The sequence below is a fragment of the Emydura macquarii genome, unplaced genomic scaffold (assembly GCF_026122565.2).
Source record: "Emydura macquarii macquarii isolate MOO-44397 ecotype Brisbane River unplaced genomic scaffold, CSIRO-AGI_Emac_v2 contig_2863, whole genome shotgun sequence".
NCBI classification, from domain to species: Eukaryota; Metazoa; Chordata; order Testudines; family Chelidae; genus Emydura; species Emydura macquarii.
In genome coordinates this window covers 2113275-2130447 of record NW_027133000.1, presented here as the reverse complement: position 1 = coordinate 2130447, position 17173 = coordinate 2113275, and the positions used below count along the sequence as shown (strand labels likewise).

Below are 17173 nucleotides of genomic sequence, written 5' to 3'. Positions count from 1 at the left end.
GGCCCCGATCCTTCCCACTCCTCTCCCATGTAATGTGGGCCCAGCACCTGGCCAGGAGTCACTCCTGGCATCACCAAAAATTATACAACCCTGGCACCAATGGCAATGGGAGTGCTGCTCAAAATCATCTCACATGCCACACTGGGCACATGTGCCACAGGTTGCAGACCCCTGCTCTGGAGTATATCCTTTAAGTTCAGCTCCCTGCTCCTCACTCTGGGTGGAACCATGTGGTCCAGCCATATCTCTGTTGGATCTCTTGAATGCAGCCTTCTGTTTCCTACACATATTAGCTTAACAGGTCCAACTGCATTTGGTACCTGTGAGCCCTTTGTCTCCAGGGACCTCTGAGGTGGTTAAAAATGACTCAAAAACACTTCTTCAAAACGAAGCATTATTTATTCATCCTTCCCCCCCCAAAGATACAAAGCAAATAAAGGGTAAAAAAAACCAAACAGGCTTATATCCATTGGCCAGCCTCAGACTTCAATCTTTCCTTGTCAGCTTTTGTAAATTCACCTCAGCCCAGCTAACCCTCATCTCTGGTTTGCAGCATGCCCTCTCTGTCTCATGGCAAAACAGCTTTGTCACCTTGGTTGGGGTCAAGAAGTCACCTTTTCATGGTTATAAACATGGCTATTGTGGCTGAGTGTTTGTTGGGATGTTTATCCAGGCCTTTGGGCTACCTCTCCTCTAGTGTGGGATAGGGCTGTATAAGGATTGCTAAAGAAGCTTATTGACTCTCACTGCTTTGTAACTGTTGCCTTGAAATAAAATAGAGGATTGCTTTGCATCATGCTGCTCAAAGCCTAATAAAGTGCTATATTTTCTTTTAAAGTTACGTAAAATATATAAGAATTATTTTGGGGGGGGGGGGGGGAGAAAATGAGATTTACTTGTAGGTTTCTTTTATTTCTGCAGCCCTTTGAAGATTCCTGTAATAATTATCCTGCATTTTAGTGAGTTTTTGTACTCTTACATCTGATATTTTATTTCAGAGGATTTTCTTTGGAGAAAAGGAAGCCCTGCTTACTGTCACAGTACCTGTGAAACAGGCAGATACTGCCACCTTGGGGAAGATTCTTTCCACAAAGTTCAAGGATTCTGAGTTTTTGTCATATAAATCAGTTTCATGTTCCCCCCACCACCACCTCATATCCGCATAGGAAGACTTCTTAAATCTCTCTACCCATGCAGTCATAAGATTTTTCAGATGGCTCCCAGTGCAGTGGACATGATGATACATATGATAAAGAAATGCCTTTTTTGTGGGGGAGTATAGTTATATTTTAGATATAATTTAGCAGTGTCTTTTACTTCGACATTGACTGTTTAGTACTGCCAGCAAGACTACCACAAATGGACTGAGACCCTACTCTGCTTGACAGGGCACTGAGACCCTGACTTAGCATGCAAACAAATCCTCTTCTTGGGGTTTAGCTTTATTAATAACTCAAAAGCAACATCAATTGCAGCCTTAACTTTGTTCCTGACTTGACTATCCCTCATGTTTCCCTACAGGTTTTCCCCCTGGCCTGGCTGTCAGTCACCCCATCTCTCCAGAGGGCCCCATCTATGTCTCTTATGCCCATCATAGAGTTAAGATGTCCCTACCACAATGAGTCAGCTAAATATCCCAACTTTAGGCAGGGTTCTAACTAGATGGGTCACCAGAACAGACCTGTCCCACTGTTACCATGATATGGGCTCAATTGGCCAATAATACAAAGAGTATACTGCATGAGCTACAGCCAACATAAAAAGCTAACAGTAGGTACAGAAGTGGTGCGAAGGTGCGATGTGGATTGTTATAGTTAGGTAGGGGTTGAGGCCAAATGAAGGCTAAGGTTTGGTTTTAACAATGCTATAGTCTCACAAACTGTTAGTGGAAATTGAACTACTCTCACTCCTAGCGATGGTCCCTCCATATTAAGTATGGAGCACATTGGCAGGGTGGGGAATATCTTAGAACAAACAGGGCCTTAGTCTACAGGGCAGCAAAACCATCTCAGCTCATTTGTTATAGATTACATTTAAAAGGTTTCAGGTAATTTATTTTAAATCATGCTGTGAAATATTGATAGGTAGTGGGAAATAGTATTTTTATGACGACTATTAAATTACAAGAGAAAATAGGTTTGCTTTGTACACACATCTCTAGCATTTTATTATGCATGGTTTAAAAAATACATAAATGTGAAATTACCACTAAAACACTCATCACTCTCCAATAAGAGCTCCAGTTCAAACAGCTGGTAGAAATGAAAATGACTTCCATAAATATTACCTTCAAGTGGAACACAAAACTGCAGGTGACTAAAAGGAAGTTAATAGGCAATGCTGACTAATGGGCAGACTTATCAGGTATGAGGATCTCAGTAATAGATTAACTAGAGTAAAGTGTACGTATCAGTCTCTGTGTGGTACACCACCATTTTCAATTTCAAAGTTCATGCTGAAAACAGCACACTGAGTCTGAATGAAGTCTTGGTGGAGGAAGATTTAAGAAAAAGTGAGGTAAGTGGCATACTGAAACAGACAAGTCTATGAATTTAGGAAGTCTAGATTGTAAATGGGGGGGTGTGGGGGGGGGAAATCAGCAAAAATGATGCCCTTGAAGATCATGATGAAAAGCAATGCTTCATACTGTACAGAACTGTGAATACGTAACTATGCTGTGACTTGCCTATGCTGATCTGCATCCCGGTGTTCGATTTTCAGAGACTGAGCATGTACAAATCCCTTTGACTTCAGCTGGTGCTGGGGAGGCTTAGTACTTCTGAAAATCCAACTCATGACGACAAAAACAGTCCCAGGTAATATGCATAAAGAAAACAGCAGTTGGTATTTTAAAACAAATACTTTCCTAAACTGATTTATCTAGCGTCTGAAGGGGCTGAGGGGAGAAGAATATTTTACAGAAAATGAACAGAGAAAATTGGAATAGTTGAATAAATAAAAGTGCCTGTTTTCCTAGGTTTTTTCCATAAAGATGATTAGACAGCTATTTCCTCCTTTCACCAATATTTCTTAGAAAGTTCAGTTGGTTGCTGTACTTTAATAGTCAGAGAATGGATTCATCCTTTATACATCATAAGCTCATTAAGCCCTATCGCCATATGAAAGATCTAGTGTCTCCTGTAACATAAGGACTAGTTTAAATAACCTGTTGAACAGGTACAGATTCAAGAGAGCCTAAATAAATATGCAGTCACAGGTGATAGCGTTCTAAATATATTAATTGAATATGAATTCTAGGAATATGCACATTGAATATTAATTACAGCCCTTTAAATGACGCTCCTGAAATTTCTAGTGCCACTGATTACCGAAAACCAATACTATTTCCCAATAGGGGCTTTTTTTTTTTTTTTTTAAATAAAAAGTCCCTGAATCATTTTTAACTATAAAATTTGTATAAAGTCCTTTGGAGACAATCAATGGGCAGAGTTTGTATCCAGGTAGTAAAGGCTCTTAAAATGTTACATTATGTTAAATTAACAGGGACTATAAAAGAAGAGCTGTCTTTTTTTAGCTGTTATATTAGTGTATGTATACATTGAAAATAACTCATCAGCTGTCTCTCCGCTCTATCCATGTCTCCATCATCTTACCTCTTCCTTCCCTCGGTCCTACAGTGATTGGTGCTATACAAGTCTAAAATTTATCATGCAGTGTTGTAGCAGTGTCAGTCCCAGGATATTAGAAAGGCAACGTGGGTGACGTAATGTCTTTTACTGGACCAATTTCTGTTGGAGAGAGACAATCTTTTGAGCTTACACAGAGCTCTTCTTCAGGTCTGGGAAATGTACGCAGAGGATGTGTCTCCACAGCAACCAGATACCTACAGCTGGCCTGTGCCAGCCCATGCAGGCTCATGGGGCTTTGACTGCGGGGCTGTTTCATTGCTGTGTAAACGCTCGGGCTCTGGAACCCTGCAAGGTGGGAGTGTCCCAGGGCCTAGGCTTCACAGCCCAAGCCCAGAAGTCTACACAGCAATGAAACAGCCCCGCAACCCAAGTAGGCTGGCACAGGCCAGCCATAGATTTTTCTTTGCTGCGTAGACATACCCAGAGTGTCAGCTAAATACAAGTGGAACAGATTGTTTAACATAAGTAGTCAACACATATTTCCATGGACCATTCATGATGAAGCGGCCCTTTAACACGACAGACTTGAACCACCACCCCTGGTCTATTAAACTCTCTGGAACATATCCAAACCAGCATCAGCTTCCTGGACAACACAGTCAGCTTCAGCAATGGAACCCTACAGACAAGTGTATACAACAAATCCCTGAATCACCACACCTACCTTCATAAATCCAGTAATCACCCCCAAACACATCAAGAAATCTTATCTGCAGCCAGGCACTCAGATACCGCAGAATATGCTTGGAGTAGAAAGTCCAAGACATACACCTTAACACACTCAGAACTACCTTTACCAAACAAGGACACTCCACCAGAGAAGTAGAGCACATCATGATATGAGCCACCTAAATACCCAGAGACTCTGCTTCAATACAGAAGTAAAACTCCCCGCCAGCTGCACGACCCTAATTGTCACTGACCACCCCCCACTGAAACCTATTCAAGGTATCAAACTACAACCCATACTCAATGGGGACCCCCATGCTGAAAGAAGTCTTTTCTGAACCCCCCTCGTTTGGCCTTCAAACAACCCCGCCCCCACCTCCCAAATTCTTCAAGCTCATCATTAGAAGCAAACTCCCCACAGACCAGGACACACCAACTCCAAGTGGCACCAGATCCTGACAGAACAACAGATGTGAAACCTGCAGACATTTCTATTGCTATAATCAACACCCCCCACTTTTCAAGATCCATGGGTTCTACATATGCCTATCTCATGGGGTGTACCTCAGGATACTAAATGCCCCAACAACTATACAAGTGAAACCAGATAATCAATATGCTCGAGTCAACTCACGCAACACAATGATAAAAGACAAAGACACCATGTCATCTGTAGGTGAACACTTTTCAAAGTGATCACTCTATATCTGACTGCTCAGTCCTCATCCTTAAAAGAAACCTGCAAAACATTCTCAAAAGATGAGCCTGGGAGCTTAAATTCATAACTTTGCTAGACGCTAAAAATCATGGACTGAACAGACACTGGATTTATGGCTTACTACAACAATCTATAACCCACTAACAGCCCCCGGCCCCAGCTGCCTTCCTCCTGCTCCGCCATAGCTGGAGGGGTCATATCATCTTGATTTGTACCTCGAACAAGGTTATCTACTTTGCTAAACCATCTCTTCCACCTTGTATTTAGCAGTGACCCTGAGTAGGTTTCCCAGACCTGAAGAGCTCTGTGTAAGCTTGTCTCTCTCACTAGCAGAAGTTAGTCCAATAAAAGATATTACCTCACCCACCTTGTCTCTCTAAAATGAATGAGGCAATTTCCATAGTCCCAACCTGAATAATCTGATACATTGGTAATGGCAGAGGTTGCTGTGCCAGCATCACCTTGGAAAAGGGCAGAGGGCACCTGTTCTGGAGTGTTTGTTCTGCCCTTGCTCAATCTTCCTTGGCTCCCTGTCACCTTCTCTTCTGTAGTCCCCACCCCCACCCCCTGTTGTTCCCTCTCCTTAGCTGGATTGTCTCTGTTACATTCGTCAGTTGTCCTCCTGATTGTCTAATTTCTCAATGTGGGAGATCTGCTGATATGAGACAACTGCTGCAGCTCCTCAGTCGGGGCTCCTTATTTGTGGATAGCCAGGCTGAACACTAGATAAAGAGGAGTGCTCCTCTGGATCAGCCAGAGGTAGTTTTCTGATTGGCACTTTACTCCCCACGCTGCCCAAGAGCTTCCTTCAGAGTGGGTCAACAATCAAAGCTGCTGCAAGGTGCAGTTTTTATGGTTTCCTGGTAATTTCTGAAAGTTGCTTAGGTATCATCCAGCTCACACAGCTATTAAATGTATTTGTTCTGGATTTGCTGAAACAGGTGCGTGGATGAAGGCAGATACGTCTGACACTGACGAGATGACCATCAATCTTCTCTTGGTTGGAAGGACCCAGAGTGGCAAAAGTGCTACTGGGAACAGCCTTCTGGGCAGCTCTGACTTTGATAGCCATCTATCCCCAAGGTCTGTGACCACAGGCTGCAGTCTCAGAGGCAGCTGCCGTATCCCAGGCTTCACACGCCGAAATGGCCATGAGCTAGCCCTGCGAGTTCACGTGCTGGACACTCCAGGGTATCCTCACAGCAACTTGAGGAAAGAAAAGGTGCAGCAGGCAGTGAGGGCGGCTCTGACTCAGCACTTCGGAGATGAGGGCCTTCACTTAGCACTCCTGGTCCTGAGAGCTGACTTGCCTCTTTGTGAGGAGGAAACTGATCACACAATTCAGCTAATCCAGGTAAAAAAAAAATCTCTGCACATACCGGCAACTGTATAATGTTTTCAGAATTAGGAACCTTGAAATGGTAACAGCTGAAGTAAAAAGGAGGCTGGTAGGTGCAGTTTATACACTCACCTCCCTCTCCCTCCCACAGCCCAAGCTTGTTTTAGCTAAAACTCAGGGGCATTCTGTGCTGCAGACAAACTTTTCATGTTAAATTTGATGGAAGAAAGTTAAACACAAAACAGGTGACAAAGTATTATTCACTGTTATCAGTTATCGGAAGGCTGAGCATAAAGGGGCCCATGAGTCTGGTTTACCCATTAAGAGTGTTTTCCTTCCCCCCTACAATATTAGGATTTACATTTATTGCCTTTTGAGGTTTAATATCAAGGATCCAGACCCATTGAGCAGAAATACTACTTTAATCATTTGCAACTAAAAGCTAAATGAACTGCATGCAAATAACTACATTAACACAGGGCGAATGAAGGTGTTTTGAATTGCACAAAACCCTGAAGAAATGCAAAATTAAAACTTTCCACCAGAACCTTAACTCTACCCCTTTATACATATGCATTTTCCAAGAATTGCACTTGGTGAATGGTAACTTGATATGTTTATATGATAATCGGCAGCTAAAACAAGGGGAACGTTTGATCAAAGCCACTTCTATTACTATTAGTCTGTATTTTTATAGTAGTTGTTACTTGGTGATCTCAAAGCACTTTATAAATAAAAAAATTTAGTCAAAACTCCTGTGGGCTAGAGGTTATTCCCATTTACCAGATGAGGAAACCAGGGATAGAGAGATTAAGTGAATTGCCCATGGCCACATACTTTGCAGGTAGAACTGGGAATATAGCTCAGATCATCTACCTCTCTTAGAATACAAAGTGTCCAAAGCTATGCAGGGGGGTAATACTTTACACTTCTGTAGCAATTTTCCTCAAAAAACCTAATTATTTAGATTTGTTAATCCCTATTACACATCTGTGAGATAGGTAAGTATCATCCTATGGCAAGGAAACTCTTTTGCTATAGTGAGTTTCAGTCTTTCACTCCTTGTGTTGGGGTGGAGACTCTCCCCACAGCCTTTGGGGTGGCTGGAATTCACCCAAAAATTGCCCTGACTCTTAGCAACAAAGCCTCTGTTTTATCTGTGACAATCACCTTGACCAGCAACAATAAATCCCAGTATCTCCATCCTGGATCAGGGGAATCTGCTTACCATTGAGCTCTGGCTTATCCTTATGCACAGTATAATGAAGGCTTATCGGACCACATGTTCATGTTGCTCTGTGAGTTTGTTCCTTCAGTCCAGAGCTCTGACTCTCAGAATCCTGGTTCCTCTAGCAGCTGCTGGCTCTCATGCTGCCCCATACTACCAGATACACAGCCCACACATCTATCACTGTGCTGGCCTCTGCTGGTATTGCTGCTTCCTGCTAGGAGGACTTGCAACAGAGCATCAGGGCAGGATTTCCTGCCATCTCTCTATTCTACCAGTTTCTCCAGCATGCTCACCATCCTGGCCAATCAGAGCCTTAGGAGCAGGTTTTCACAGCACTCTTGCTGACACCCCGGGCTTCACAATGCAACACTCCCCATTTTAAAAAGTGAGAACAACAAGGCACAGAGTGACTGCCTCCAAAAAAAAAAAAAAAAAATCACAGCTGTGGCAGACTTGGGGCAAGAATCCAGAACACTTAGCTCACAGTCCCAGGCTTTAATCTACATCTAATTTAATTTGAAATAGACCATAATGGTTTCACAATAGAAAGTTGTTAGAGAGTTACCATATATTTGCTTTGACTACAGTAATTTCTGCTCAGGCAGGACTAACTGGATTTTTTTTTTTAAAGTAGAATGCTGCTAAAAACTAAATTTTCTGTTTCAAACACAGATAACTGAAAAATTATGCTTTTCTGGATTTCTATGGGGAAAGAGTTTTGACAGTGTTTTTGGAGGGATGCTGGGGTGGGCTGTGGAGGGAGAAGAAATTCCTTTCCCTTGAACTTTTCCATTGGAAATTTCTCAAATTTGTCTCATATTAATGAGTTTCTTGGAAAGCAGGCCAGCAGGGGGAACACTGATTATCATTTTCATAGTGTCTATACTGAGCATAATAGGAATGAACTTTCTGAAGAGATACTCTGATCTAATAGAGAAAAATTAAGCTCCCATTACCAGGTGTTTTTGGGATAAGGTCAACAGGCAAGGAAAAGGAGAAATGAACCAGAATTCTTTGCATCAACCTTGCCATATGTTATTGGCTGACTAGTTCTCTGTTGGAAAGGAGATGAAAGATGTTAGGAGATAAGCAAATGGGGAGATGATCATGTTTCCTCCCTATTTGAACTGAAACCTACTACTTCTGTTCCATAATTACAATTAATTATTCCCAAATTCTAGTACTGACTGACACCCACTCACCTGAGCAAATCACTTAACTGACAAAATTAATAGGCAGCAGGTTTAAAACAAACACAAAGGAGTATTTCTTCACACAATGCACAGTCAACCTGTAGAACTCATTTGCCAAGGTATGTTGTGAAGACCAGAAGTATAAACGGGTTCAGAAAAGAATTAGATAAACTCCTGGAGGACAGGTTCATCAATGGCTTTAGTCAAGATGGTCAGGGATGGAACACAATGCTTTGGATGTCTCTAAACCTGCAACTGGATAACAAGGGATGGATCATTCAATAATAGCCCTACTATTCTCATTCCCTCTGAAGCAGCTGGTGCCAACCACTGTCAGAAGACAGGATACTGGGCTAACTGGAGCTTTGGCTTACCTAGTATGACCATTCTTATGTTCTTAACCTCTGTAATTTCCCCCTTTGTAAAACTAGAATGATGCTTACCCACACACTTCCCCAGGTGGAGTAAGGATTCACGAGTTAATATTTGTAAAGTGCTTTGAAAATGCAAAGGACTGTAAGTATATTTCCCGCCATCTCATAGCACAAACATGTATGGCATGCTACAGATGCAATGCAAAAATGCAGTAAGTAACTAATTTGGGAGATTTTCCCTACAATTTACAGATTACATGTAAGGAATAGAAAACACTGACTTATTACTATCAACATGCTAGGGCTTTTTATCTTCCTAAGTTTAGCAAAATATAAGGAGATCATATTCCAGCAATTGGAGATACACATTTCTTTTATTTCGGTATTATATTTCTTACCATAACAAAGGCCATGTGACTGATTACTAGTAGAGCAGGAGAGGCACACGGTCTCACACACACACTGCACCATATCTACAGCTGTACTTATTGAAATATAAAAACTGTGGCAAACAGCCAGCTTCTCCCTCGTGGGTCTCACGCTTCAACCCCTTGTAGTGGGCCAGGGAGTCCCCAGTAACCCTGTCTCCCCTTGGAGGTACCTTGCTCCAGCTTCTTTCTGCTGGCTGGGCCAGGGGTTTTCTCCTTCTGTAGCTGCAGAGAAGCACTGTCTCCTGGCCCGGGGAGGTCTCCTCCAGCTACTACCAGCTTTCCCCTCCCTTTAGGGAAGGGAGGGTTTAAGTACACCTGGACTAGCCCTTCATTGGGTCCAGGTGTCTCTAATTGCCCTGCAATCATCTCTCCTCTGCTTGCAGGAAAAAGGGTTTTTGGCCTTCTAGGGCTCACACTCTGGCCCTGGTATGCCCTTTTGAGGCCCTCTGGCCTGACTATCACAAAACCTAATGCTTTATTCATATTAGCAAAGTTCATTTACGTTCACAAGGCAATATAAACAAACTTGCACTATCCACAGTCCCCCTCCCATAGCAGAAGAGTTGATTTCTCTCCTCCTCCCTGCTCCCTTTTTCCAGCCCTTTAGTCAATAGCAGATGCACATTTGCTTACTCTAAGAAAGAGTGTGGTAAAGCATTTTCCTTAATTGTTAATAATTAACAATTATGGCATAGAGCAGTTAATATAATTGATAGAATTGCATGTTAGCATTGCACTTACAAGCTAATTTCGATCTTTTAAATCAAGTTTTAAAATAAAAAAGATTTGAAAGGCAAGCATAGATAAATACCTAAATGCAGGCTATTTACTTATGGATATAAACCAAATTTTAATTTTACACCAATGCTGGGAAATTTGCCATGACTTCCCCAGTTTGGGATGACAATGGATAAGATATTTCATAACATTTAGAAAGTTCTTAGTTGTCAAAACTTTACCCTCTGTTACCCAGCACACCCACAGCTACCCAGTGTGCTATACTACCTAGCCAATTTGCACAGACTCTACTGCTTCTCCTCCATACCTTTAATATTTAGATTCCAAGCATAGGAGAACCGAGCACAGCTATATATCACACATCTTCAATTCAGCTTTCTCTCCCACCCCACATCTAGCTCATTCTCTGAGCTTCCCCCCCACTTACTGCCAGCTTTATGTCTTCCCCGTACTGAGCTAATTACCTCATTAGCCACACCATTACCCCCAGCTGGAAACATCCTCACCACTACTGGTTAATTGATTCCAGTTAAGCCCATGATCTTCTCTGTTATGCAATTACTTAAGTGACCAGGTACTAGATCTCACACACTCTTTCTCTGTCTGGTATTTGTATGTGCCCCTCACTGCAACATCTCATCATTTAGTTTAAAACTGGAATGGCTTGAAGCTGCCTATATTGATAGTCATCTTCTAACAACTGCTCAGTCACCTACATCAAAAGCAATAGCTCAGTCCAAGTTCCCAGAAGAAAGATAACACAATCCAGGTTAATATTACAAGTTTGGGTTCAAGATGTAGAATGGAGCAATGGTTCTCATTGTTTGTTCTCATCAAAGGGCTCTCATTCATTACACTTCTCCAAGATCTATTTTATTTATCCAGATGCTCCATAAGTGTTTAACACCATGGGAAGGGTTAATAAGAAGGCATGGTCTGAGGTATAAATTCACTTTAAAAATACAGTATTTGAAATCCATTTATTTTACATTCACATTTCATGTTATCTGTTTTCTGCATACTTACAACACCAAAATTCACAAAGTGAATAATCCAACTTCATTGAAAAGCAAGAAGTCAGCTTAAAAAGAGGGAGCGTGGCTGACACAACCAAGTATTTCATACTGACCTAAGATTTTGTACTCTCCCGCTCTTTCCCTCCCTCCCCAGACTGTAAGCACATCCCAGGTAAATCAGTTTGGCATACCATGACCCCTAGGAGACTTCATGAAGTCTTTTGCTCTTCTCCTTTCTCACCATAGAGGAAACTGTTTGCACTAGGTATCATTTTAACAGATAGTCGTGGCAACTGTTGTAAACATTATGGCTAGGGTGGAAAAGCTTTAATCAGAGAGAAAGCTTCTTTAGTATGATCTAAAGGTGATCAGACTCTGGATTAGCCGCATAGCTCCTCAATGCTAATTCCACAGCCAGATTTCCATGATATTCCTTATAATCAACTCTCCTGTGTCTTGTCCTGGGCTTTGATGGACTTTGTCTCAGAAGAACACAATTAATTTGACTGTCATAAATGGTGATGTGGTCTCTACTGTAGATGATATTGGACTCTGTTAATCATACATAAAGGGTGGATGTTTAAGGAACATGGTGTAGATAGGAAAGATGTATACAGGAAAGACCTTTATATTGCTAACAACACTAACTATGCATTAAGAACTCAGGCCTCACTAAATTTTTTAAACAAAATCAACTAATCAACCTAATTATTACAGCATTTTAATCTAATTTAAAATGGGCAACTTTCAGTATTTACACCATATACACTTGATGCTGGTATAATTTATGCTCTGCACATACCTAAATTACCCCTATAGCTTCAATTGGTTATGATATTCTTCACATTGAGCCAATATATTGTACTTTGTTGCTGTGTGAAGTTAAACATGGATGCATATTGTATCACCTTGAGAAGTGGCTGCATTCCAGTGGTGGGTGAAGAAATTCCTCAATTCCAACTTTGTATAAATGATGAAAGGCACCAATACCAACATCCAGAGTGACAATTCTTAATCATGTAAATTCAAATTAGTTCTCTCTGAAGATGTATGTACCTATCCCACTTCAGGAACAGGCTGGGTCCTCATATGTATCTTTAGGGAGGAGGCCTGCATGATGTGAAAGTGTTTTCTACCTCTAATTTCTAAGACAACCTAAGATATTAAGTTACTTGATAAAGGCTTATTGGAACATTCAGATTAGGATTTTTAAGAAAAAAAACACATTAGTCTTACCTGTTCATGGTGTCAGACTATTTTTAAAATACTAAAAAATTAGCGTTCTTAAAATATAAGAAATTACAGACCAGATTGTGTAAAGCACTGGGCCTTAAATCTTTTAGAATTAAGCTCTTACAGCAAAACTTCATGTCTGGGTTCTATAGAAAAATAATGGAGTAATATTCCTTATGTTCCCTCAATTTTTGCTACACAACAGTCTTATCTGTAAGCACAGACCCCACAGTTTGTACAGAGCACCCCTAAGATCAACAGGACCCTGCAATGGCAAAAATATGTTGATGAGGGATAAGGCCTTCTATGTTCCCAGTTTGACACTTTTGCTTAAACTCCGTTTTAATATTGAGTGCTTTTGAAATAAAAACCCAAATAAATAATGCACGCTACAAGCATAAATTGTGCACTGAATCACCCATATTGCATACTTATTTGAAAAGATATTTTCAAGAGATTTTTTTTCAAATTTCCCTTTATTTATCAGTAACCCCCAGAAGATTAAAACTGAACAGTGTTTTCTTTGTAGTATCACTCATGTTAGCATCCATACAGTAAAAGGGTTGCTAACAGGTGCACAAGAGAGGGACAATTTTCTTTTATTTAACGAAAGAGAAATGAAGCATAGAAAGCATACAAACAATTATATTGACATGCTGAATAGGTAAGAAAATAAAGGTGTCAAATTTTGAATCTGAATCTTGAGTGTACTTTCAAACAAAATATGCACAATAAATGCAAACCAACAAAAAAGGAAGCTTAAAATTAACTTTATATGCCAATGAGCTTTAAAGGCTTTCATTAAAATAGATCCAACTGAACTTCATTTAAAGAGGGAGCATAAGCATTAGTTAGCAGCCCTACCAGGGAAACTTCACACCCGCCCCGCCCCCCAATCCATGACTATATTTTCTTTTTAAAAAAAGATTAGGAAAAAAAGATAGGCAAGCTCTATTTACAGATATTTGACTTCATCATTTTGTATTAACTGTTCTCTATTGTATTGCTTAGCATCAGATTGTTTTCATAAACTGTGTCTTACATAATCAACTTTCATATCTTAGTACAAAAAGCTCATGGTTTGTGTATTTCAGTAGCCTTTGTGGGACCAAAAGATGAATTTTTTTTGTTCTTCTGGATGGCATGAGATGCAAATTTCATATGAGAGCCTTATACAATCTGTTTTATAGTCACCAAAAAGAAGTCTTTGACCATCAATTTTAATTATAAATGGTATTAACACCTTTGAAGGTCAAGGAATCATAGCCATTTTCTACAATTAAAACTCCATGAACTTCCTTTTCTGACAGAAAAAACATATTTATCTGTCAATACATACATACACCATCTATTTGGTGGGGGAGGGGGGTGAGGGAGCGGGGAGAAATGGGAACAAGAAAAGAACTATTTGAGATTTGTTTTTCATTACAGGAACTTCTGGGTCCCACATGGAAGAACTTCACTGCAGTCCTATTTACGCATGCAGACAAGGTAGAAGAGGCAGGATTAAATGGAGACGAATACTTGCATATTGCCTCTGAAACCTTGTTAAACCTTTTAAGCTCAATACAACAGAGATACATTTTTGTAGACAACCAAGCAAGCACACTCCAACAGGAAAGAAAAATAATCTTAAGAAAAATCATGGCATTTATAAGACAAAATAGTTACCAGGTACTTCTAGTTAAATAAATGGATGGTGACAAACACATAAATTACCTCTCAGGTATTCATTTACTGACCATCCATCTTCTTTTCTACTTTGGGATAAAATAATCTACAGAGGAGGACTCTAGAAGTCAGCAATAAATACTTGGGGATTCATGCCCAAACCAGCATTTGCATTTCACTGGTCATAAAATAGATTAAATAACTGTTTAGGCTATCAAATTAGCTACTATAAACATAATTATATAGTATGCCTATCACTCTAATATCTAAGAGCCATTACCACAACAGATCACAGACTCAGATTGCGTTATGGACAGTGCCCCTATTACTATGTTAGTCACAGATATCATACTATAGGCCATCACATTTTATATTGTAACTCACAAGTTACAAGATACTGAGTAGAAAAGAATATGTATGTATGTTCTAAACCATTGCTGAGTTGCTGTGCATTATTGAATAGCTACCACATTTTACCTGAATGAAGTAGCTGCATTTTAGTGATGGGTGAAGTGATTCTTACTTTTTGTGCTTAATTCTGCAATCTTTACTAAGACAGAAGCACATAGTTTGCAAAGACTTTTCAAGATCTTATAGGCTGAAAGTCTCATACTGTAAACTATTTTCCCTATCTTGCTTCATAATTAATTCTAATTAAAACTGTTTTAACATCTTAAAGAATTTCAGATCTCATTGACAGGGTAGTCCATAAGGCAGTTTAAATAGCTTCCATGTGTTGAAGATTTTTCAGCGCGCATTTGGAAGAACTAATTATTACTGCTAGTTCCCAGATGCATGCAAAATTAGTACTGTTATGGTAGGTTATATACATAAAAAGTACATCTAAAAAAACAATGTGTTGATCTTTCTTTGTGCCTTCTTTTAATTTTATATCGTCATCATTTTGCTGTTTTCCCAGTTTACTGGATGAAGTTCAAAATCTAGGAAATTCAGAGACTGAGAAATTTATTTTACTGTCTCAGTGGTTAGACAATAGATGGACAATAAATGAAACACAAACACTGGGATGTATATTTAAACACTGGGGATTTGAAAAGGTTAGTTGTGAATTGATATAGTACTACCATTGTCAGCTCATGAAAATACATGAATTATAAAATCTATAATTTGGCTTCAACTTTATATTAACTGTGGCTATTTCTTTTTAATATAATATGTTATGCAGTAAGGTAGAATAGCTTATTTTAAAGTGTAAAAATTAAATTAGCTACTCCTGTTTCAGTAAAGTATCATTTTATACAGAATTGCAATGTCTGAAGAAATTTAATGTAGAAGTTAAAACACAAAGTTGGATTCACTTTTTGTTTCATGCATCAGTGGACTAAATTAGTTTTGCTGGTCAGAATCAATTCTCCAGTGATGATTTACAGATATGCCCCACCACACCCACTTCAGTTCATTTGGCAGTCTTAGGAGCAGCCCAAAACTACAGGGGCATAGGTCTATAATGTATCTTGAAGGGAACAGAGTTCCACCTACTCACTGTAAGAATCACTAACTCTATACTACCTGAACACCAGGAAATGCCAGTAAGATATCCCTCTCTCTGAGGGCCCCTGTTTCCTGAGTAACTCTGTGGGTCTAGAGTGTAGAGCACTTCTCCATCCCTTTCTAAACTAAGCCCAAATATCCTCAAGATTTGCACCCTATTCCACTGAAACAGGCTCAAGCATTTAGTCCTAATCTATTTAGTTAATAATTGGTCAGGCTATTTAATTAATCTAATCTGCCAAATGAACAAGGTGAATGAGTGAATTTTGAAAATGTCACAGTCACATATTCATATCTTTGAAGAAGAGGTCAAATAAAAATGAATCAATCATGCTTTTGGGGGAATATATTCATGCCTTTATTGTGCTTGCACTGCTTTCCATTTAAGCTTCTGAACAACTTCTCAGTAATTGGCTTTATTTATTTGATTCCACTGCTGGCCATGGTCTGAGCCTTGCAGACCCCCTTCCCTTTCACTTCAAATGGAACTCCTTTGTATGTAGCAATGCATTGGTCATTAGTATGAAGGTCAGGCTGGATCTGCTCCCAGATCTTCTTCTTGGGATTAAGTTCCTTCTCAGGTTCTCCTGTTCAAATAAAATAAATAAATAAAATAAAGTAGCAGACATGAAACAAAAGGAAGGGTATGGGTGTGAGAAAGACAGCATAATAACATTTTCTTTTGAGAATTTATTTGAGGTGATATTGGCTGCCAAAAATTGACACTGTCGCATCTCAAAGTGAAAACTGTAAAGATCATAGGTCTTAATTGTGTTTTTTGGGTTGGGTAATTCTTTCTGATCCTTACTTGATAGTACTGTAGGTCCTTAGAGAAGAGAGTTTTATATAACTAACTATAGTACATAATCACAGTATACTGTGTCAGCAGTTGGAGTACAAAGGAAAAGGGGGGATGGGGAGAATTTTTATTTAATGATTTTGAGATGTGTCAGAAACACAAAGTAAATAGTAACTATAGGAACACATTGTCCAGGCAGGCTTAGGCTGATCTCCAGCATGGGCAGTGAAGTTTTGTTTGTTTGACCCAGTGTTGGGGTTCCAGAGGCACATGGAATTCGTATTAAGTAAATGTTAAAGGCACCCAAAAATCTGGAACTGTGGAGGGTGATAGAAAGATGGTCCTGTGATTAGGATGCTAGCCAGGACTTGGGAGATCCATGTTCAATTCACTTCTCTGGTAGACTTCCTGTGTGACCTTGGACAAGTCACATCTTTATGCCTCAGTTCCTCATCTGTAAAATGAGGATAACAGTACTCTCACAGAGGTGTTGTGAGGATAAATAATTAAAGACTGTGAGACAGTCAAATATTACAGTAATGGAGGCCATGTAAGTATCTAGCTAGCTTTATTCAGCTGCTTTTGTGGAAATGCTGTAA

At 39.8% G+C, this 17173-nt stretch overlaps 2 protein-coding genes across 3 annotated transcripts in view; one reads left to right on the top strand and one right to left on the bottom strand.

Annotated features, from left to right (window-relative positions):
• The first annotated feature begins 2497 nt into the window (after positions 1–2497).
• On the top strand, positions 2498–14540 carry GIMD1 (GIMAP family P-loop NTPase domain containing 1). Its single transcript, XM_067568250.1, has 4 exons — positions 2498–2517; positions 2722–2816; positions 5979–6391; positions 14024–14540. Exons 2-4 carry the CDS (start codon positions 2795–2797, stop codon positions 14282–14284), a joined length of 696 nt encoding a protein of 231 aa, XP_067424351.1. The 5' UTR covers positions 2498–2517; positions 2722–2794; the 3' UTR covers positions 14285–14540.
• Positions 14541–16091: 1551 nt separating this feature from the next.
• AIMP1 (aminoacyl tRNA synthetase complex interacting multifunctional protein 1) overlaps positions 16092–17173 on the bottom strand; it is a 71498-nt gene continuing 70416 nt past the window's right edge. For both annotated transcript variants that reach the window (XM_067568247.1, XM_067568249.1), the window contains exon 7: positions 16092–16362. In XM_067568247.1, the coding sequence (XP_067424348.1) occupies positions 16196–16362 (167 nt within the window). In that variant the 3' untranslated portion in view covers positions 16092–16195. The remainder of the gene's footprint in view (positions 16363–17173) is intronic.